At 48.1% G+C, this 22,593-nt stretch overlaps 1 protein-coding gene and 1 long non-coding RNA gene across 3 annotated transcripts; both read left to right on the top strand.

The window, feature by feature from the left end:
* Nucleotides 1–2,387: 2,387 nt before the first annotated feature.
* Nucleotides 2,388–3,798, top strand: Gm35972. The gene is made up of 3 exons (XR_384465.1): nt 2,388–2,465; nt 3,500–3,573; nt 3,712–3,798. It is a non-coding gene; the product is annotated as a predicted gene, 35972 (long non-coding RNA).
* Nucleotides 3,799–11,087: 7,289 nt separating this feature from the next.
* Krt2 (keratin 2) lies at nt 11,088–19,355 on the top strand. 2 transcript variants are annotated; one of them, XM_030248357.1, is made up of 11 exons: nt 11,088–11,112; nt 11,995–12,189; nt 12,325–12,590; nt 13,519–13,733; nt 14,080–14,140; nt 14,930–15,025; nt 15,503–15,667; nt 15,981–16,106; nt 16,751–16,971; nt 18,256–18,290; nt 18,378–19,355. In XM_030248357.1, exons 1-11 carry the CDS (start codon nt 11,088–11,090, stop codon nt 18,932–18,934), a joined length of 1,962 nt encoding a protein of 653 aa, XP_030104217.1. In that variant the 3' UTR covers nt 18,935–19,355. The 2 variants fall into 2 exon arrangements, with proteins under 2 accessions (XP_030104217.1, NP_034798.2); NM_010668.2 differs by lacking the exon at nt 11,088–11,112 and having other exon boundaries at nt 11,875–12,590.
* Nucleotides 19,356–22,593: the final 3,238 nt, after the last annotated feature.

Raw genomic sequence — 22,593 nt, 5'->3', positions numbered from 1 at the left:
TGCAATGAAAGATTTAGACAGTTGTGAAGAACTCAACTGCATGCTCCCTCTTTTTCATCATTACGTGTAATTGAGTGTTGACTGCAGTGTTTATTAGGCCCCTGCCTTTGGACTCCCTAGCCTTTGTTTTGGCTGTGAAATTAGTGCTCCTGAGCTGGTGCAGCCTGGTGAGGGAGCAGCTGGGCTGGGGCATCAGTCTCTCTCTCTCTCTCTCCCAATTTAATTTTCATTGAAGACAAGTTTTTCTGAGAATTAAAATCCTTTTGATACCTTTCTTATTGAGCCAGGGTCTTGCAGTTCAGCTCCCCAGCACTAGTTGGCTTGGTATTTACTAAGACCTGGGACTCAGAGATTGGTTGATGGGGATTAAAACCATGCCAACTGCATGATTAAACTAGGCCCAGGCATTGATGAAGATGAGGTCATTGCGGAAGAGCCCAGTGCTGCTGTTTCTGATGAGAGCCCCCGCCCACTTGAGGGAAGTGAGGATGCCTCTCACGCGGAAGATGTGGATTAAAGGCTTCTGGGAAGCCCATGCCCTCTGTATAGTATCCCTGTGGCACCCCCAGCAGTCTTGACTGGCCCCGACCCACCTGGCTCATGACTACAAGAATCTCTTCCATCCTGTTCTTGTGCCTTAAGGCAGAAAGATCCCCTCCCACAGAATAGCAGGGTTGGGTGTTGTGTATTGTGTTTTTTTTTTGTTGTTGTTGTTGTTTTTATTTGTTCTGAAATTAAAAGTATGCAAGGTAAAGAAGTTGAAGGTTATTTTTTTTAATCATACCTAGTTTTCATTTTGTTTTGCTTTTCTCTCTTTATAATATAAATTCTTCTCTCACAAACTACATCTTGACCACAGTTTCTCCTCCCTCCCTTTCTAAGTCTCTCCTCCTCACCTCTCCTCTCGCCCAGACCTACCCCACCTCTGCTTTAGCGAGCCTTCCAGGGACATCAACCAAATCCAGCCTAAGAAGCTATGGTCAGGGACACCAGGAGAACACAGCTCTCGGGATAACCGACTGGGACTCACGGGGGCTGGCAGAGACCAGGGTCCAGTAAGGGGTCTGACTGAGGTCCTCTGCATATAAGTTATGGCTAAGTAGCTTGATGTTCCTGAAGAAACCCTAATAGTGGGAGAAGGGTTTGCCTCTGACTCTTCTGCCTGTTTATGGATGCTTCCCCTCCTACTGGGTTGCCTCATCCAGTCTTGATGGGATCACATGTGCTTGGTCTTATTGAAGCAGTATCTTCCTCTTAACCATGAAAACAGCGAGCAGCTAAGATGATCAGTCTCTGCTGGATTTCTGAGCTGTTGAGCAGAGGCCAGAAGGGAGAGAGCCCAGCAAGGGGCAGAACACTTTGGCTCTGTTTTTTTTTTTTCCTCTCAACAGGGAGAATTGGGCCAGAGAGGGTGGCACTGACAGAAGTCGGGCTCCCAGACAGATGTGGGCTGTGTAGTTGTCAGCAGCTCCTGCTCTGGGAGATGCTCTACTGGTGTGTGAAGATTTAGTATTGACTGTCATCATTTCAGAAGGAGGTTGTCAAAGCAAATAACACGCAGGGTGACCTGCAGTTATCACGAGGGGGACCTTGTCCCTGCTCCTCCTTGACAAGGTACTGAGTGTGGGATCAGCTGCATCTGGGGTTTCTGGGAAGGGCCACTTCCTTGGTGGCCAAGAGGTGTGTCCTGCCCATCCTTCTGAATGTCTCAAGTACCCTCCTTTGTGCAGAAATGCTAACGCCTCTGCTTGATCAGTACACATGGTCACCTGTGGTGAGTCATATTGTACCGTGCTTCATAATATGTGCAGCTAAAATCAGAATAAAAAGCTCTTTTAGAAGCAAAAGCTCGGCTGGAGAGGTGGCTCCTCACTTAAGAGTGCTTGGTGCTCTTCCAGAGAACCAGAGTTTAGGTCTCAACACCCAACACCCATGTGGGTTAGCTCACAGCTGCCTGTAACCTCAGCTTCAGGAGAAGCTGGCCTCTTCTGGCCTCTATAGGCACCTCCCCAGCAATCTGTGAGAGTGTACACACACACACACACACACACACACACACACACAGAGCTGCTATATAATGACACCCTCAGGGAGGAGCTCAGAGCTAGCTGGGATTGGCAAGAAGGGAAGAATGCAAGGATGGTGAAGGCCTGGGAGATGGGCTTGTATACCATGGGTGAGGGGTGTCCCACCAGGCAGCAAGATGAAGCTCTGAGATGTGGGTGTCTCCAGCTTGTTATCACACTCAGAACATCTATAACGTGGGCAAACCAAGGGGAAGGTGCTTGCTTTGTGCTGGGAGTTGTGCTGAGTGCTGTGGGCACTACAGTTCTTTAGCTAATCCTGGCATTGTTATCTCCTCTTTACAGGCTAGGTGACAATGACCAACAAAGGATCAGTAGCCTTTGTGAGGAGGTCGAGAGACTTACAACCGATGAAGTCACGCCTCAGTCCAGCTGTGCAGGGTAGGTACATGCCCTTTATTTAGTAGAACTCGAGGAGGACTCTGGGGGAGTATCCACTCCTCCTGTTTACTCTCCTTCAGATAGTCTGGCCTTGGGATGGCACTGCTGCTATGTTCATTAAAGGGGACTCATGATAGGATTAGAATCATAGCTTTAGTTCCTAAATCAAATAATTATTCTGGGGATATTGCAGGCATTGAAAAGAAATATTGGGACTAGGGGGGAAAAAAAGCTCCAAATGACAGAGAACAGCCCTTTTTACTGCTGGGCAACACTACTTCCCCGTGCTATAGGGGAAGTGGGGAATATGACCCTTAGGTGGAAGACAGGTGCCCACATTTGGGACAAAGATGAAATCTACTTTTAAAGGTAAAGTGAGTCATTGCCAGATCTAGTGTGATGCTTTGTGATGAGGGCCATGGGGCCAGGTAATAGTACTGTGGGGTCAGGCAGCAGGGCTGTGGGATCAGGCCAGAGCAGGGGCTGGGGCAGGTATTTCTTGTAGGAGGAGCATGCTCAGGTGGGAGCTAGATTTAGTGTCTCAGAGCTCATCTAGGGAGGAAGGAACTGAAGGAAGAACCCAGGAGCTGTACAGTGAGTAAGAGATCAGATTTGAGGGAGGAGCTGGGCAAATGTGCTCATCTCTCAGCACTAGCAGTTGGCAGTAGGCAGTGGCTGGCTTCCTGCTTACCAGGTGCTCCTGTCTTTTCCTCCCTCATTCATTCATTCATTCATTCATTCATTCATTCATTCATTCATGCATCCATCTATCCAGTGGACCCATCCTCCAGGTCTTCTGGAGAACTCTAGCATGCGGGGCTTTGAGCTCTGTCTTCCAGTCTTCCCTCAGCTGTCACGACCTCCTCCAGGGATGTTGGGAGCTCCCTATGATGTGGTGGTATTCCAGTTTTATGCCAGACTCCCAAAGCAAGGCTTAGGGGTAATTCAGGCCATTATCTCTTCTGTGAACCCTTTGTCTTCAGACCGTCACCAGGCTCAGGCCAACGTTGTTTTTATGTTTCCAAACTCAACAGGACAAGGGCCTCTGAAACATGTCCTTAAAAAACCCCATGGGAGTTTCCTGCTGATGCCACACACCCAACATGAGGTAAGCTATGCCCTTTCTTCACAGAGAGAAAGGATGACAAGACTCTCTGTCTCTTCCATTGTGTGGCATATGCCAAGAAACAGGGGTCCACTCTTTCTCCTCACTTTCAACCTGACAATTTGCAATTCTCTCTCCTAGTCCTGTGACTCTAACACTCCCTGCAGCCCCTCCCACCCTGTGCTGGCCCACCCTCCATCTCCACCCTCCAGGGTGTGAGCAGAAACCAAGAGAGTCCAGACACAGCAAAGTTCTTTCCACACGTGTCTTGGTATGTGCTTGGAGAGCAGTGGCCTAGGAGAAGACAGCCAATCAAGATACTGCTTGGGCTCTGTCATGTGCTGAAGTTGGTTCTGGGAGCCACAGCCTGGAGCAGCTGGTGAGAAACGCAGGGAAGTGAGGACAGCTCAGGACACAGGCTATGTATGTAAGTCACGAAGCCCGTGAACATGTGAGATTCCTCCTCCAGGAAGAAAATGCTCCTGGGTCAGCATCCAGCTTTGCCCAGATCGCCCTGAGACTCCTGCGTTAGAACCACGCTGAGAAGTCTGTGATCTGAGAACACCATGTGCTCATTGGCACTTAGGACCTGGAGTAAGAGAATAAGGGGAAGTGAAGGGAAGGGGTGATAGAACGAAACAGGGGCATTAGGGCATTAGTCTAAAGGAATAAAGGCAACAGTCAGGCTTAGCAGCTCCAGGGCTATGGAGTGGAATGGGCTTAGGGAGAGAAAGGGCAGGTTGTAGAGGAAGTCGGGAGGGTGAACATACAGTGCCACCAACCATCTGGAGTTCACAAAGGTGTTGAGAATTCTGTGATGAACACCACAAGCAGATGTCCTGGGCACAGACCTCACATGCCTGGAGAGACTCTCCTGTCACTGTCTAACATTCTCTCATGATTCTCCTCTCATGAGGGTGTTAGCAGACTAAGGATGAGAGTAGAAAAGAACACACACACTCATGAACACACATACACTCATGCACACACACACTCATGAACACACATTCATACACACATATACACACATGCACACACATACTCAGGCACACACACTCATACACACATGCACTCATGCACACACGTACACTCATGAACACACACTCGTGTGTACACACACACTCATGAACACACATACTCATGCAAACACATATCCATACACACACTCATACACACACATACTCATGCACATACACACACACACACACACACACACTTGCACACACACACTCATGAACACACACACTTGTGCACATACACTTTCATGCACACACATACACATGTGTACACACACATACACATGCATACACATGCACACCACACACACACACACACACACACACACACACACACACACACACACACACACACACACAGAGGCCCCACCAAGGATGCTGAAGTAAAATGGAGAAGCTGCTTCAGCCAGCTGCTTCTGTTTCTGGGATAGACAGTATCTTAAGATGCTGTCTCCTCTGTGAAGTGGGAGGAGCCTGGGGAAAGGGTGAAACTGGGCCCTCCTGCTTTCCAGCATCAGCATGGAGCAGGGCAACAGTAATGTATGTTGGCAATGATCTGGCTTCGTGGATTTGCCTGAACAAGCCTGCTATAACGTCTTCATCGTAAAATTCTGACATTGTAATTTTTCTTACCAGAGAGGCATTATTTCTGCTTGACAGTGAACGACTGGTATGGAGATAAACTTTCTGCTGTGAGGACTCTGTCTGGACACTTGATGACATCTGCATCTTTGGGTCTTGCTTGGTGTGGGAGACACAGCACAGATGCGTGCAGACCCAAATAAGGCAGGTGTTGAGGTGAGCCTCGGACACAAGTGTCCAAGGGAGAAGAGGACTTGAGGGTGATTATATATGTTGAGAGACTCCGATCCTTTTGAGATTTCTTTAATGTATTCCTGCATGATGAGTGTGGTAGGTATCCCAGAGGGGAGGTGAAATTGCCAGTCTGCCCTGGTGCCCTGGAGAAGGAGGATCCTGAGAGAAGAGACTGGAAGAGTGGAGCTGGGTCAGAGGGACCCGATGGAGTTTCCAGGAGACATCATTGAGTGGATCTGCTTTAGACAACTGTGAACAATCAGGGATGACCATCCCCCAGGAGCCCACAGTTGGGGTATCAAATATAAGGAGGCTGTCCTTTCGGATCCTGTCTACCCCACAGAGAAATCCCATCACCAGCTGGTAGCACATGGTCGCTTTCTCTTCCTCTCCCCTCTGCATGTCTCCTGAGGTCTCTGGGTCCTTTGTCATTGGTTCGGCCTGGGTGGAAGCAGGGCTGGCTCTGCATATCATTCCCAGGCTGCCCTGGAGCTGCCTCAGCTCTGAAAGTGCAAGCACTGTTGGCATCTGAGCCTGCTGCATCGGTAGTACAGCAGCCATGTTTCACAGAGGAACCCAAAGCCCAGAATAGTTAGGTGCTAGCCCAGAGTGGTCACGAGTCAGGAGAGCCCAGGACGGCAAGTAGAATGCAGGGCCCCTGATATTCTTCTCCAAGACTCTCCCTGATGGCCGCCAAGCCCTTCAGTCCATACAAGGGCTTGACCTGTGCTCCTAAACACATGCTTCCTGGGTCATCATCCGGCTTCCCTTGTAAAAGTCTGCTAGCCAGAGGTGAGCACACTTTTTGAATACTCAATGGGCTGTGAAGTGTGCCGAAAGCCCATAAAAATATAACTCAGGTCATAAATTTAATACATCCTGGAAGAATGACTGTACTAGGTCTATTTTTAATCGCTTAATGGGCAATGGTTTTGTTTACATCCTTTGTTTTATTTTGTATTTAAAAGGTTTTTAAAGAAAAATTTGCAAGGTCCGCTGTTTTGGATGTCAAGAAACAAAAAGCTGTTCAAAGAATTCTGACCGGTTGTGTGTCTTTTCCAGAAATCCTTACAGCAAACGACTTGCCCAGGAAGAAGCTGGTGGCTGTCTTTAATTTTTGTTTTTAAAGTTTATTGCTAGGCTGAGCAACAGAAATCACTTGAGTTTTGGCTTCTAAAATAAAAGTTGTTTTAATGCATATTTTGACTCATTTTACTGAGAGAGTGCGACGTTGCTCCACCAGCTTCCGCCTACAAACATGTATATGGGGGCAAGACAAAATTCTGACAAGACGATTTCTTCCCACTGGTGCTGGAGGGGAAGGGAGGTTGGATGTGAATCCTGACCACCAGGGGAGTCAGTACAGTATGGGATTGGAGGGCTCTCCACTTCTGAGGGGCTGGGTGAGAACGGGGCAACACTGAACCTGGAGACACCTGGGAGGTCTCTGAAGCCTGAGGATGGAATGGGCACATGGCTGTGGCGATGCTCCTGTTCTGATCCTGACTAGGGTGGCATGGGATATCCAAGGATCTGGTTCTTCCAGGTTTGAGTGGCTCTGTAGGAAATGGACAATAGTAAGTGCCCAGATCTGGCAGCAGAGTCCATGGTCCAGGGAAACCCTGTGGCTGGAGGGAGGATTGGGGCTGGAACAGCAGGGCTGTCCAGGAAGACCCTTTGTAGCTCCCTGTGTGAACAAAGGCCCCAGGCCACAGATATACTCATGTTGTCGCATGTTAGCCAACAGAGGCCGAGTCTCCATTCACCTTTAGGATACCTACAGAAGAAGCTGAGTTGATGGAGCTGTAGATCCACCATGTAGAGAACAAATTCACAATACAGAACTTGCAGTTTTCTGGGCCGGAAAGAAGCTGGGCATGATAGTATATGCCTATAATCCTCACACTTGAGAGCCTAGAGCAGGAAGATATCTGAGTCCAGTGGTAGCTTGGGTTATGGGACCGCATTTACACACACACACACACACACACACACACACACACACACACACACACACACATGCACGCACACACACATGTACACACATACACACATGCACGCACACATGTACACATAGAGACACATACACACATACATATACACATACACACATATACATACATATACACACATGCACACACATACACACGCACACACATGCACACATACATACAGACACACACATACACACACATATATGCATATACACACATACACACACATACACACATATGCACATACATATACACACATAGCACACATACACACACATACACACATACATACACAAAAACACACTAATTAAAATTGTTACATATGTTGTGTATGTCCATAGCAAGGAGAAATGAAATGACACCATTCATTGCCTAGCATAAGCCAGGTTTTGTGCTGGTGCCTTTCTTCACTGACTAATTGGTTTGTTTTCCACTAATTGTTGCAATATTGCATATTTCACAAATATGTGTCAAATGCCTGCTTGTCAAATGCCACTGGGCCTGTCCCTGTCCTCATTGTCCCCCTGCTTCTGAAGCTCACACACCCTGCTTTCTCCAGAGGTCTGGCATGTGTGTCCTGGAATGTCCTCATTCCACGACTGTCTCACAGAGTGAGGCTTGTGGGAACTGCCAGCGAACCTTTTCAGTAACAGCTGGTTTGGTTAGGACCCTTTAAAATCAACAGCCACATGTTTTTAAAGGGGGCAAACAGAAATCAAACAAAAGCCCCAAACCACTGAAAAAGAACAGATTAGGTAAGACAGGAAGGGGAGGCTGGAGTTGGGATGGGGAACTGGGTCAGGGGCTGGACTTGGACTGAGTAAGCAGCTTTAGAATAATCGTTTACAAAGAAAGGCCCTGGAGGGAGACGTTGAGCAAGTGGCTCCTGCTGGGAGTCTGCCAGGCTCTGTCCCACCTTTCCTTGGAGCCACTGGCTCTGCCATGGTGCTCTTTGGAGCAGCATGTTGGTGCTCTGATTGAAGCAGAAGTAAGCTGCAGGCAACCCGGGTATGCTGACCACCTTGGGACACAAATGGCACCACTCTTGCCTTTTGTCACTTTCAGCACACAGGGGAAGGAGAAGGAGGAGGAGGAGGGGGGGGGAGCTGTGGTGTTGTTTTATATTTACTTTAAAAACCCAAACACTTCTTGAGAAGTTCGGGTACTCTGTTCAGCTAATGCACAGACCTCACGAAAGGGAGATGAGCTTGCTCAAAGGTATGAAGAGGGGATTGTGCTAGAGTGACATGGAAACCTGTGACCATGCCCACAGTGAGAACATCAGGGACTCCCACGGTGGGATGGCCAGGGACTCCATGAGAGGCTTTGAAGGTTCAGGCTCAGGCAGGGTGACCACTGTAGTCCTACACCAGGGCCAGTCTGCAGTCCCAAACCAAACTCTAGGAACGAGTTGTGGTTACAGGCTTATTTCTGGGGTTCTGGAGGTTTCTGGTAAAGGTGAGTATGATCTTGGTTCTCCTGTGAGGAAGTCTAGGGGCAAGTTCATTATAACATAAGGAAGGCTGTGCTGGGGAGGCTATAAGGGACAGGGACTTGCTGCTAAGGGGATGTGGAGTGTGAGACTTCTCTCTGCTGTCACACCTGGCTTAGACTGTTTTCTGTGGGCTAAAGAACCGACTTCCCCTCCACTTATCCCTGAGGGTTTAGTGTTGTTCCACTGGCCCACAGACAGCCTTCTGCAAACCCATGAGAAATATCAGAAACTTGGGCTTGCTGGCAGCTTATTGAAAAAAGGAACCCAGTGGAAAGAGTTCGTTCCGAGGGACAAGAGCTGTCATTTCCACCAGTAGGTTAATGTCCTCACGGCACAGTGACTACCTGGGACAATGGTTCCCATGGGCATAAACATCAAAACCACGGCCAGACCAAGATTCACCCCTTCAAAGAATGCAAACCATTTTATTTTAAAAAGAGCATTAAAGTTCTTGTTTTTTTTAAATGTGAAATTAAAAAACCTACATAGAAATAAAATCTTAGGCAATATCCAAGTTCCAATGGTTCTAACCGCCACACTTCAGTAGAGGAGAAGGAGTGTCCTTCCAGTTGGTTTTCACACACCAGAGACTCAGGTGCTCGGCTGAGAGAGCCGCAAGATTGGTGAGGACAAAATTAAAATGTTCATGTCGACCACAAAACCAGGAGGCAGAAACACTCACTAAATGGTCGCTCCCTTTCTTCACTTCGGACCCCTCTGAAGCTGGCACGGCCCAGGCAGAGTCAGAGTGGAGTAATGGACAATTAGGGCGTTGCTTAGATATCCATAGATAATGACACATTTGGCTTTGGATTGAGACTCCAGAGCTTTTAGATTTATAGTATATTTGCATGATTGTAATTATATAACCTGGTTTGGAAAAAAATTGAGGAGACTCTTGGACTGCTTTGTTCAGCATTTTTCTACAGCAAATGAAATAGCTCCAGGAGTTCCCCACTTCTTATCTCTGTTCCCACCCCTGCTGTATAGTTACCACACAAGGCTGAGAAGCGGGAAAACCAGGAGGTGAATAAAATCCATTGGGTTTCAGTTATGAACTAGTAACCATGTCTTGTACTCTGGTACATGCACATTTTCTTCTTCTTCTTCTTCCTTTTCTTCTTCTTCCTTTTCTTCTTCTTCTTCTTCTTCTTCTTCTTCTTCTTCTTCTTCTTCTTCTTCTTCTTCTTCTTCTTCTTCTTCTTCTTCTTCTTCTTCTTCCTTTTCTTCTTCTTCCTTTTCTTCTTCTTCTTCTTCTTCTTCTTCTTCTTCTTCTTCTTCTTCTTCTTCTTCTTCTTCTTCTTCTTCTCCTCCTCCTCCTCCTCCTCCTCCTCCTCCTCCTCCTCCTCCTCCTCCTCCTCTACCTCCCCCTCCTCTTCTTCGTCTTTCCCTTCTACTCCTTCTCCCCCTTCTTCCTCAATTCCTCTTCCTTCTCCTTCCATTCCTCCTCCTCCTCTTCTTCTTTTCTTTGTCCTCCCCTTACTTTTTGATAGATGAGGAAACTGAGCAACTGAAGCTCACAGAACAACATGAGTTTCCAGCACCATTTCTCTCTGTCATGACGAAAGTATGAGCTAGGCCATTAGAAGAGAGACTAGCGCACCAAGGTTGAAAGGAAAGGAAAATATCTTTGTCTCACTCAAAATAACATCATTTAATGTTTACGACAGCATGGTTATCAAGACATTACATGCTGGGCAATGGTGGCACATGACTTTAATCCCAGCACTTGGGAGACAGAGGCAGGAGGATTTCTGAGTTTGAGGCCAGCCTGGTCTACAGAGTGAGTTCCAGGACAGCCAGGGCTATACAGAGAAACCCTGTCTCAAAAAATAAAAACAAAAACAAAAAAAAAAAACAAACCAAAACAAAAGACATTACATACCAGTTTCCTACCCCATAGCTAAGGCAAACAAAGACTCAAAGTTTCATCCAAGGTCATACAGCCAGAACGATGGCAAAATTAAGATTTAAATCCAGAGTCTCTGACTTTGAGTTGCTTCTATTTCTCCACAGCGTCTGTCTTATATGCATAGCCATCTTGTCAGGAGAAACCGTGTCTGGATTTGGTGTTAATGAGTGTTCTGTGTGGCTGGCAACTTTGGATAGACTGTCTGGGGTTTCCCAAGCTCACCGGTCTTTGAAAGTCAGTGAAGAGCCTGCCTTCTTAATGCCTTCAGAATCACAAGGCAGTGCATGGTTTCTGAGCAACAGTCCATCCACACTTGGATCTCAAAGCAACACGTTCACATGTACCCTGAGTCATACAGACTTCAGGAAAGAACTCTTCCCTTTGTTCTTTGAACCCCCAATGGAATTGATGGTGATAAAAGTTCCTGGTGACAGGACTCAATATGATCCCCTCCCCAGGGGTTGGCTATGTGTATGTTTGATGTGGCCTGGAAGGAAAGGAGCTTAGATAGTTCGATAAATGGCTGCAACATTGCAGCGTCGGAGGCCAGCTTCTCTCTGTAAGCACAGGCTGGTCCCTCCACCATAGTCATGGTATATAATGCCCCCCCCGCCCCCCTTCCTGGGCCACATGGAGGCAAGAGAGCTGGAAGTTTGGAGTGAATGCTCTCAGAGTATCAAGCCAGACCTCCGTTCCCTGGCAAGCTAGATGGGAAGCCCACACAGGCCTGGGTGGTGGCCAGCTTCCCATGGGTCGGTCCATAACAGGGAGCAGTGTACTCTTCAGGACATTTTTTTTCCAAGTTGGGAAACCCAAAGACTAATCTCCTCTTCTGATGATTTTACAAAAATCAAATTGCATGACAGATGCACAGATAAACAGGAGCCGTTCGCAAATCAAAGCAGGTTCTGGATTGGAGCTGATTAGTAGATGTTTTAATGGCCATTAGGTTGATAATCACTCACCAAGAATAGCTTCCAGGCAGACCAAACCCATGCGTAAGTGGGCCCACACCCAAGCTCACCAACACCTAGTTGGCAGGTATATAAGGGACCCTGTGAGTCTCCCGACAGCACACTTTGGTCTCCAGCCTCGGATCTGCTCAGGAATATTCACTCGTCTTGCTGAGCAAAAACATCATGAGTTGCCAGATCTCCTGCAGGTCCCGAAGAGGAGGAGGCGGCGGCGGAGGCGGCGGATTCAGGGGCTTCAGTAGCGGTTCAGCTGTGGTCTCTGGAGGGAGCCGGAGATCAAATACCAGCTTCTCCTGCATAAGCCGCCACGGTGGTGGCAGAGGAGGCTCTGGTGGAGGTGGCTTTGGTAGTCAGAGTCTTGTTGGCCTCGGCGGGTACAAGAGCATCTCTAGTAGCGTGGCTGGCAACAGTGGTGGCTACGGTGGCAGCAGCTTTGGAGGCAGCAGTGGCTTTGGAGGAGGCCGAGGATTTGGAGGTGGCCAAGGATTTGGAGGCAGCGGTGGCTTCGGAGGTGGCTCTGGCTTTGGAGGAGGCCAAGGATTTGGAGGTGGCAGCCGCTTTGGAGGTGGCAGCGGCTTCGGAGGTGGTGGATTTGGCGGAGGCAGTTTTGGCGGAGGCCGATTTGGAGGTGGCCCTGGAGGTTTTGGGGGCCCTGGAGGATTCCCTGGTGGAGGTATCCATGAAGTGTCTGTCAATCAGAGCCTCTTGCAGCCTCTTGATGTTAAAGTAGACCCAGAGATTCAGAACGTGAAGTCTCAGGAGCGGGAGCAGATCAAAACCCTCAACAACAAATTTGCCTCTTTCATTGACAAGGTGAGTGGGAGAGGCCGCACCTTCTGTCATGAGACGCTGGGATCCTGCACTTGCTGTGCTGGCTGAAAAGGAAAGGACAGACTCTCCCTCAAGAGTCATTGATGAGGCCACTGTAGCCAGGGGACTTTGCAAGTTCCAAAGTAGGAGAGACGCTGGTCTTGTGGACTACAGTTTCTTCAACAGTTTCTTTGTATTTTATTTTTCAGCCCAAATAAATGTTATTTATAGAAAATTCTCATCTCATAGAAAAGCTGAAATAGACAAGTAATAACAGAACAGGTCGGGTCAGGTGACAGCAGGATTGGAAAGCAACAACGAGAAGGGATAGAGTTTGTTTCTCCTGTTATTAGTCTAATAAATCCCAGCAATCTATACTTGAAATAACTTTGGGGTTGAATAAAATTCTAGCCTTCCAGAGAACCAGCTCATTTTGGTGACCCATAAACTTTTTATTGGTGTCACTTTGGGGTGTTGCTGTCTTGGTTCCTCTGCCTTGGATTAGACAGGATTTACAAGGTTCTTAAAACTGAGGGAGGAGCCCTGCCTGTCCTCAGGACTCTCTTATTTGATGCAATCTGCTGCTGGGACAGCAGGTGCCCGCTTTTTTCTTGGTCCAGAATTTATAGGGCTTTGGAAGAATGTTAGCACGGAGGAGGGGAATGCCTCAAGTCTGGGGAGGAGCCTGAAGTAGGAGAGTGCAGAGTGGAGAGGAGCAGAGGCAGTGTCAGAAGTCTATAGAACTTCCATGTGTGATGTTGTGGAGCTCAGAAGCTCTGCCTGGTGCCTCCCAGCCTGCCTTGGGTAGTGAGGGTAAAGTCTTGTGACTTGTACGTCTCCCGGAGCAGCAGCACAGGTTCTCTGGGTGAGAGTGGCTCCCTGGTGTGAAAGGTGACGTCCAACTTCTGTATTTTTCCTCTGGCCACTGTAGGTGCGATTCCTGGAGCAGCAGAACCAGGTGTTGCGGACCAAATGGGAACTCCTGCAGCAGTTGGATGTAGGCAGCCGCACCACAAACCTGGACCCCATCTTCCAGGCCTACATAGGCATGCTCAAGAAGCAAGTGGACAGGCTTTCTGCAGAAAGGACCTCACAGGAGTCAGAGCTGAACAACATGCAGGATCTCGTGGAAGACTTTAAGAAGAAGTAGGTGACGGAGGAGACCTCAAGTGGAGATGGATTTTTTTTTTTTTTTTTTTTTTTTTTTTTTTTTTTACTATGGGCATCCACTCTCTTATTGCTCAGTGTGCTTGGGCTGGCGCACCAGGGTGGTATGGAGGGGCCTCCTTTTTGAGTGCAAAGAAAGCAGGGATTTGGAGCTCAAACATGCTTGAGTTAATGAATATAAAGGTACCTTCATTTTGGATTTTTATATTTTCAATCTGGGCATTTAAAGAGAGTTTAATTTTCCAGTAGAAATAGGGAAAGGAAAAAAAAAAACCTTGCCAACGGGATCTGATCTAACTGCAGTTGTCTTCTGGGGGCTCAACAGGTACGAGGATGAGATCAACAAGCGCACGTCTGCGGAGAATGATTTTGTGACCATTAAAAAGGTGAGTGAGGACTACCCTGGGCTTAGGGAGGATAGGACTGTACCACATCTTACTGTGTCTAGAGAGGTGGCTAAGACGTCACTGTGAGGGCACACAGCCAGAGATAGGTTAGGGGCACACCAGGAGCTGGTTCTTCTGAGAAGAACAGGGCCTCTGTGTTTTAACTTCCATAGGTGATGTTCCAATTTGCTTACTGTGTTTGAGAAAGCATCTCTCATCAATAATCTACTTAAAGACTGTCATGAAAAAAAATGCCAAAAGAAAAAAAAAAAAACAAGGCACTTTATTATTTTTAAAAGCACAGGAGGAAGAGGGCTCTTAAGAATGCCTGCTTATGAATGAATTATGCTCATCAAAGACTGAGCTAGAAGACTGAAAAGTGTTAGCCTAGGTCCTGTAAGGGTTTTAGAGAACAATCCATGTAAGTTCAGGAGAGTCTGGATGGGCAGGTAGGATGGGAGGCATGAATACGGTGGGAGGGCATAGAAACCATCTCACCCCTTAGGGGAACTCACCCCTTAGGGGAACTCTTAAGTAGGAGGGAGACTCATTGGTAATGTTCCGTCCATTGTAAGTTCTCAGGAGGATGGAGTGTGTGAACGATAGATCTGAACATGGATCCTTCCACAGAGGTGCCTATGCTAAATGAGACTCTGTGGAGATACAGTTCCTCTGGAAGTGCTGGGATATCAGAGGGTAGTTAACCAGCAGGCACTGGGTGGAGGCATCAGAGAGAAGCTGGACCCACTCGGGTGGCCATTCATGGTGGGTCGGTACCCTTCTTTGCAGGATGTGGACAGTTGCTACATGGACAAGACAGAGCTGCAGGCCAGGCTGGACATACTAGCACAGGAAGTCAACTTCCTGAGAACACTCTACGATGCGGTAAAGGATGCTGTCCCCAACAAACCCTTACTTCCTACTAAAGAAAAGTCCTTCCCAATGTTGAAACGTGTGCTGTATCAGGGTCTGTTGACTCGCTGGTTTCGATTTAGCGCAGCCACTGCAGACCTCCAAGGTGCTTCCCTAGTGCAGGGTCGGGGGAGAGAAATTTCTTCTGAAGTTGCATGAGCTTTGGAAATATCAGGTCAACGACTCCTTCCTCCATCCCCTGCACGCCCAGATCCATTTGGAAAGAGACTTTCCCTGTGTTCATTACATTCCAGAGGTTAAAATGTGTGATGTCTCCTGCTCCCCTTCCAGCCCACTTCTGAGACAGGAAGGAAACTTTGAGAAAGAAACTGCCACGGGCCAGTTTCTTTCTAGAATCTATTGGCACGGTGGCAAAGATGTTTTATTGGAATGCTCATAAACACCTTTCTGTCACCATTGCCATCCTGATGATAGCCCTGTGTATTGTAGGAACTGTCCCAGCTACAGCAGGATGTCACCGACACCAATGTCATCCTGTCCATGGACAACAACCGGAACCTTGACCTGGACAGCATCATTGCTGAGGTTCAGAATCAATACGAGATGATCGCCCATAAGAGCAAGGCTGAGTCAGAGGAGCTGTACCACAGCAAGGCAAGTCCTGGGGCCACAGGGGGCCACAGGGGGCCATAGGGGGACACAGCTGAGCTTCACTAACGGGGTCACATCCAGGAAGGGCACTGGAGTGTCTGCCCAATGGAAGTTGAGCATCATTGCTAAAGCAGTGCAGACGGTAGCAACTAAATCCTTTGGGCCATATGAGATGGTCTCTCATCTGTCATGAGTAGTACAGATGTCACTGTCAGGTTGGTTGACCAATTCTTGCCTGTCACCAGCCTTCTTTAGCTCAGGCTAAGCCTTCCTCAGATGGACTTCCTGGTGAACAGTCCCCCTTTTTCCTCATCAGTATGAAGAACTCCAGGTCACTGCTGTGAAACACGGGGACAGCTTGAAAGAGATCAAGATGGAAATCAGCGAGTTGAACCGCACAATCCAGAGGCTGCAAGGGGAGATATCACATGTGAAGAAGCAGGTGGGGCTCTCTCTCTCTCTCTCTCTCTCTCTCTCTCTCTCTCTCTCTCTCTCTCTCTCTCTCTCTCTCTCCCCACAGGGGAAAGTAAGAGGGACAGAATCTTCTGCTTTTAGACTTTTAGAGTAGTTCAGGAAATGTTCTGAAGTGAATACCAGTGAAGGGAAAGAATCCTTTGAGCAACCGCAAATAAAGCAAAATCTGTCTTGGTTCGGCTTGCAGTGGTTGGAGACACAGCTTCCTGCTCCTGCATGGTGCATCTCCTAGACACTAGCTGTTACCACTGTGTTCACAGAAGGGCGGTGAATGGGCTGTTGCAAACTGAATCTTGTTCATACAGCTGTTTGCTAGGGACATAGTCTGCTGAATAGGTAGCAGAGCTTCCTGTGTTGGGAGGGTCAAGGGCATTGCAGGGAAAGCCTGTGGGTCCAGGCAAGGGCATGAGGGAGGAAGATACCTGAGGGATGGAAGCTGCAAGTCAGGGCACAGTTGCCTGCAACATCTATTAGCTCCAGAGGGGGAGGAGAGTATCTGAGACTTCCTGGGCCAACGATTCTGGTTTCCTGTGCTGAGTGTCCTGTCTCTCATGCCCTCCAGCAGCCTGACCCCACTCTGTACAAACGGAGCTTTCTCTTCTTTCCTCACAGTGTAAGGGTGTACAAGACTCCATTGCAGATGCAGAGCAGCGTGGAGAGCATGCCATCAAAGATGCCAGGGGCAAGCTCACTGACCTGGAGGAGGCCCTACAACAGTGCCGAGAGGACCTGGCCCGGCTACTGAGGGACTACCAGGAGCTCATGAACACCAAGCTGTCCCTGGATGTGGAGATTGCCACCTACAGGAAGCTGCTGGAGGGGGAAGAGTGCAGGTGAGGGGCACTGCTGGGGAGGGTATCAGGGTCTGTGCTTTCTAGGCAGGGCCTCAGACTAGTGAGGTGGGCATCAATAGGTTTCTCCAAGCAGACTTCCAGGATGAGAGCAGCAGCCTTGTTCTCTAAGCTGTACAGAATGATAGGTAGGGCCTGTTACCAGACACTTAAGCATCCTGGTCTTTAAAAGAGACACTAAACATGGGTAGACAGGCTGAAGGGTTTGTCTCTAAGGCTGTAGGGTGATTATCTCCCCTCCCCATCACCATATGATCCAGAATGGGGACGTGGTTTCAAATGTGTCAGAGGAACAAGCTTTGTTCTTTTAAAGCTTCTAGAATGACAAAAGAATCATTTGACTACTTTTAGGAGAGTCCTTTGCTTGCTTTGTCACCAGCATCCTTAGGGACTCAAGGTGGCTGAAGCCATTAAAAGGGGAAACACCCTGGGTATCAGCAACCCTGGGCATCAACATCCCTGGGTATCAGCAACCCTGGGCATCAACATCCCTGGGTATCAACATCCCTGGGTATCAACATCCCTGGGCATCAACATCCCTGGGTATCAGCAACCCTGGGCATCAACATCCCTGGGTATCAATATCCCTGGGTATCAACATCCCTGGGTATCAACATCCCTGGGTATCAGCATCCCTGGGCATCAGCAACCCTGGGTATCAGTATCCCTGGGCTGGGCATCAGCATCTCTGGGCATCATCATCCCTGGGCATCAGAAACCAGCATGATGAAGGATCTGCCTTTTCCAAGTGACTGCTGCATGCTTGTCTGAGAGGCAATGTCTCCTGTGAGCATGAGGAGCTGGCAGGCATTGTAATCTGGGTTGGAACAGCCAAGGCTTCAGTGGAAACAGGAGGCAGGGAGCCCAGGAAAGGTAGGCAGCTTGACAGAAGTTTTTTCTGCTGAATGTTTATGGTGTGACCTTGTTTTGAAATGTTGGGTGTGGCAAGGACTCTGCATAGCAGATTCCCTGAGCTGTAAATACAAACTGGGGTAGACAGTGGGAAGTGACTTGGTTTTTCAGCCACTCTGGATCTACAGTGCAAGGGTTTGTTTTGATTGGAGCAAGACCTCAGGATGGACTGAGATTCAGGTTGGTGACAAGTGTGGGGTCTGTCACCATCTCTGTCATCATCTGTCATCTCTCAGCATAGAAGGTGTGGCTGACCAAAGTAGCTAAGTAGGTAGAAGTTGTAAAACAACTTTGTGGATCCATGCAGAATCCAGATGCCCGCTCACAAGTCCTTTTCTTTCTCTCCCTGACCAGGATGTCTGGAGACTTCAGCGACAACGTGTCTGTGTGTACGTAGAGGGGCATTCACCTTTCTTATGGGGCAGTGGAGGGCGAGGGTGGTCAGAACTCCTGGGTTAATACCATCTCTCCTACAGCCATCACAAGCAGCACCATCTCCTCATCTGTGGCATCTAAGACTGGCTTCGGCTCTGGGGGTCAAAGTTCTGGAGGAAGAGGGTCTTATGGAGGACGAGGAGGAGGAGGAGGAGGAGGAAGCACCTATGGCTCTGGAGGCAGAAGCTCTGGCTCCAGAGGATCTGGATCCGGATCTGGAGGAGGAGGATACAGCTCTGGAGGAGGTTCCAGGGGAGGATCTGGAGGAGGATATGGCTCTGGAGGAGGCTCCAGGGGAGGATCTGGAGGAGGATACGGCTCTGGAGGTGGCTCCGGCTCTGGAGGAGGATACAGCTCTGGAGGAGGCTCCAGGGGAGGATCTGGAGGAGGAGGAGTCAGCTCTGGAGGAGGCTCTAGAGGAGGCTCCAGCTCTGGAGGAGGCTCCAGAGGTGGCTCCAGCTCTGGTGGGGGAGGATATAGTTCTGGAGGAGGCTCCAGAGGTGGCTCCAGCTCAGGAGGAGCAGGATCTAGCTCTGAAAAGGGAGGTTCTGGGTCAGGGGAAGGTTGTGGCTCAGGTGTGACCTTCTCCTTTAGATAGAGATATGTCTTTTCTCTCTACTCTTGGATTCCAGAATGTCAGCTGTTATCTCTGTATCTCTAACTCTGATTAACCCCAATATTTGTAATCCACCTGATGTGATTTTTTGTTTTTGAGATGGGGGGTGATAAAAGATGTCTCTTAGCAATTAGAGCCAGAGATACTGTGTTCTGGGAAAGAATCTGCATTGTCCAAGTGTGTCTTCAAGCCGTTGTCCCACTCCCGCCTCTCGCATTGTTTACCTGGCATCCCTCCCAGATGGCGATGTGCTGAGGACCCCAGGGTAGCCTCCCTATTCTACCCCCAACAGTGGTCTAAGGAACTATGCTTTTTTTTTTTTTGTACATAGCCTCTTGAATGGACTCTGCTTTCTGAGTGTTGGGGTCTGGGTCTCTGCATAATAAACTTCATTTGCAATTGATATTGTGTAATGTCTACTGGATGTCAAGCTTTTGTAGAAGTGGGGCCCACAAAGAAAGGGCATTTTGGAATGATAAAAGTGGGGTTCCTGGAGGAGGGATGAGCCTTGGAGGAAGGGGTTTCTGAGGAACTCAGGTTTTCTTGTGTTGGAAGAGGACAGGGGATGGTCCTGGAGTCAGGGTTGGTGCAACATTCTCAGAAAGGATTTGCCAGATTGGACCATGGCCTTGCTGGGTGGCAAGCTGGGAAATGTATAGAAAAATTCTTTCTAGGCAGAAGTGCTCTTCCTGGGAAGCATTTTCCACAGAGTGCCCTTCCTGGCTTTGCTCAGGGCAAACGGGCTGAGCCCTGGATAGCCTCCAGATTTGTTGCAGCTGAGTTCTCAGGGCAGAACACACTCAGCCCAGCCCAGGACAGATTTATGTCCCTATGAGTGTTCTCTCCCTGGCCAGGCTGAAACAGAACACCTGAATGGGATCTTCAGAAAAATCTGCTCCTGTTTGCACAGGCTAGCAGGCCTGGGTCATCACACCAGGCACCTCACTTTCCTTTTCATTCACAAACGCTCCTTCCCACCAGATCCCTCCAGGAGGCCCACTGAGGTTGAACACTCAGCTGTGACATAGGGAGAGCCTCATCCTGGGAATAAGGTTCACTGTGTGACATCGGGAGAATTGCTTTTCCTCCCAAAATGTATTTCTGTATCATTTCAGGGGGTCAGACTGGGAGCTCTGAATGCAAGAACATAGTGTATGTGTCCTCCATTTCCCCAGAGATCATGGTTTAGAACCCACAATCGGTGAGGAGGCTGAAGAGCTGTCTGAGCATGAGTGTGAGTGTGGGTGTGAACATGAGTCTGAGTATGGGTGTGAGCAAGGGTGTGAGCATGAGTGTGAGCATGATGTGTGTGTGGGTATGAACATGGGTATGAGTACAGGCATGAACATAGGCGTGAGCATGAGTATGAGCAAGGGTGTGAACATGGGTGTGAACATGAGTGTGAGCATGAATATGAGCATGGGTGTGAATGAGTGTGAGCATGGGTGTGAACATGGGACCCTCCAAGTTTTTCTCATTCTACTTAGCTAAATGTCTCTTATACCATGATGGAGGCAAGGGGCTGTGTTTGCCTGCTCAGAGATGAAGGCTGAGCTCTGGCAGGAAGTTCACCACATAGGTAGGAATGGTTGCATTTATTCAAAGTGGGATGCAGTTAGCAAAGTGGCTACATTGGGACCTGCTGTGTATATTAAAGTAATTTGGAAGCTTATTTAAAACACACACTCTTTTTTTTTTATTTATTTTTTATTTTTTATTTTTTATTTTTTTTCCATTTTTTATTAGGTATTTAGCTCATTTACATTTCCAATGCTATACCAAAAGTCCCCCATATCCACCCACCCCCACTCCCCTGCCCACCCACTCCCCCTTTTTGGCCCTGGTGTTCCCCTGTACTGGGGCATATAAAGTTTGCAAGTCCAATGGGCCTCTCTTTCCAGTGATGGCCGACTAGGCCATCTTTTGATATATATGCAGCTAGAGTCAAGAGCTCCGGGGTACTGGTTAGTTCATAATGTTGTTCCACCTATAGGGTTGCAGATCCCTTTAGCTCCTTGGCTACTTTCTCTAGCTCCTCCATTGGGAGCCCTATGATCCATCCATTAGCTGACTGTGAGCATCCACTTCTGTGTTTGCTAGGCCCCGGCATAGTCTCACAAGAGGCAGCTACATCTGGGTCCTTTCAATAAAATCTTGCTAGTGTATGCAATGGTGTCAGCGTTTGGATGCTGATTATGGGGTGGATCCCTGGATATGGCAGTCTCTACATGGTCCATCCTTTCATCTCAGCTCCAAACTTTGTCTCTGTAACTCCTTCCATGGGTGTTTTGTTCCCAAATCTAAGGAGGGGCATAGTGTCCACACTTCAGTCTTCATTCTTCTTGAGTTTCATGTGTTTAGCAAATTATATCTTATATCTTGGGTATCCTAGGTTTGGGGCTAATATCCACTTATCAGTGAGTACATATTGTGTGAGTTTCTTTGTGAATGTGTTACCTCACTCAGGATGATGCCCTCCAGGTCCATCCATTTGGCTAGGAATTTCATAAATTCATTCTTTTTAATAGCTGAGTAGTACTCCATTGTGTAGATGTACCACATTTTCTGTATCCATTCCTCTGTTGAGGGGCATCTAGGTTCTTTCCAGCTTCTGGCTATTATAAATAAGGCTGCTATGAACATAGTGGAGCATGTGTCCTTCTTACCAGTTGGGGCATCTTCTGGATATATGCCCAGGAGAGGTATTGCTGGATCCTCCGGTAGTACTATGTCCAATTTTCTGAGGAACCGCCAGACTGATTTCCAGAGTGGTTGTACAAGCCTGCACTCCCACCAACAATGGAGGAGTGTTCCTCTTTCTCCACATCCACGCCAGCATCTGCTGTCACCTGAATTTTTGATCTTAGCCATTCTGACTGGTGTGAGGTGGAATCTCAGGGTTGTTTTGATTTGCATTTCCCTGATGATTAAGGATGTTGAACATTTTTTCATGTGTTTCTCTGCCATTTGGTATTCCTCAGGTGAGAATTCTTTGTTCAGTTCTGAGCCCCATTTTTTAATGGGGTTATATGATTTTCTGAAGTCCACCTTCTTGAGTTCTTTATATATGTTGGATATTAGTCCCCTATCTGATTTAGGATAGGTAAAGATCCTTTCCCAATCTGTTGGTGGTCTTTTTGTCTTATTGACGGTGTCTTTTGCCTTGCAGAAACTTTGGAGTTTCATTAGTAAAACACACACTCTTACTTGTAGCTCCCAGAGGAGTTGGGAGGATCCTGGAAATGCACAGGATTAACAAACTCTAGGTGCGCCAGAGGCTGTGGCGTGAGAACTGCGTTCTGTGGGCTCAGTGGTGGGCTCATTTTCTGGCTCTTTGAAATTCAGTAGGCACTTAGTAAAATTAGTCAGGATTGGATGAAGGAATGTGAGACCTCTGGCACATTTTAACAATTTAGCAATTCAGAGCCTGGGTTTACACATTTATAAAACAATACAGGGCTGTTAGAAAGATAAACACAGCGACAGTGAGAACTGTCTGCTCACTCCTTAGGGCCTGTGTCTTAGCCCCTGCAGTAGGTGCTAAGCAGTGCTCCTCACCGTTCTTGTCAGACAGTATTGTGGGGACTGGGGAGGCTTCACAGCTGAGCTGGGATTGCACACAGGCACATGTAGGATTAAGA

This window comes from Mus musculus, chromosome 15 (genome assembly GCF_000001635.26).
Source record: "Mus musculus strain C57BL/6J chromosome 15, GRCm38.p6 C57BL/6J".
Lineage (NCBI taxonomy): Eukaryota > Metazoa > Chordata > Mammalia > Rodentia > Muridae > Mus > Mus musculus.
Note: the sequence above shows the minus strand (reverse complement) of the source record. Positions and strands in the feature narration are given on the sequence as shown.

Bases quoted from the DNA above. Each gene is read 5' to 3' on its own strand.
- Krt2 (NM_010668.2), top strand. From the start codon at position 11,943: ATGAGTTGCCAGATCTCCTGCAGGTCCCGAAGAGGAGGAGGCGGCGGC. The intron at 14,141-14,929 runs GTGAGTGAGGAC...CCTTCTTTGCAG, and splicing joins ATTTTGTGACCATTAAAAAG to GATGTGGACAGTTGCTACAT. The intron at 15,668-15,980 runs GCAAGTCCTGGG...TTTCCTCATCAG, and splicing joins AGGAGCTGTACCACAGCAAG to TATGAAGAACTCCAGGTCAC.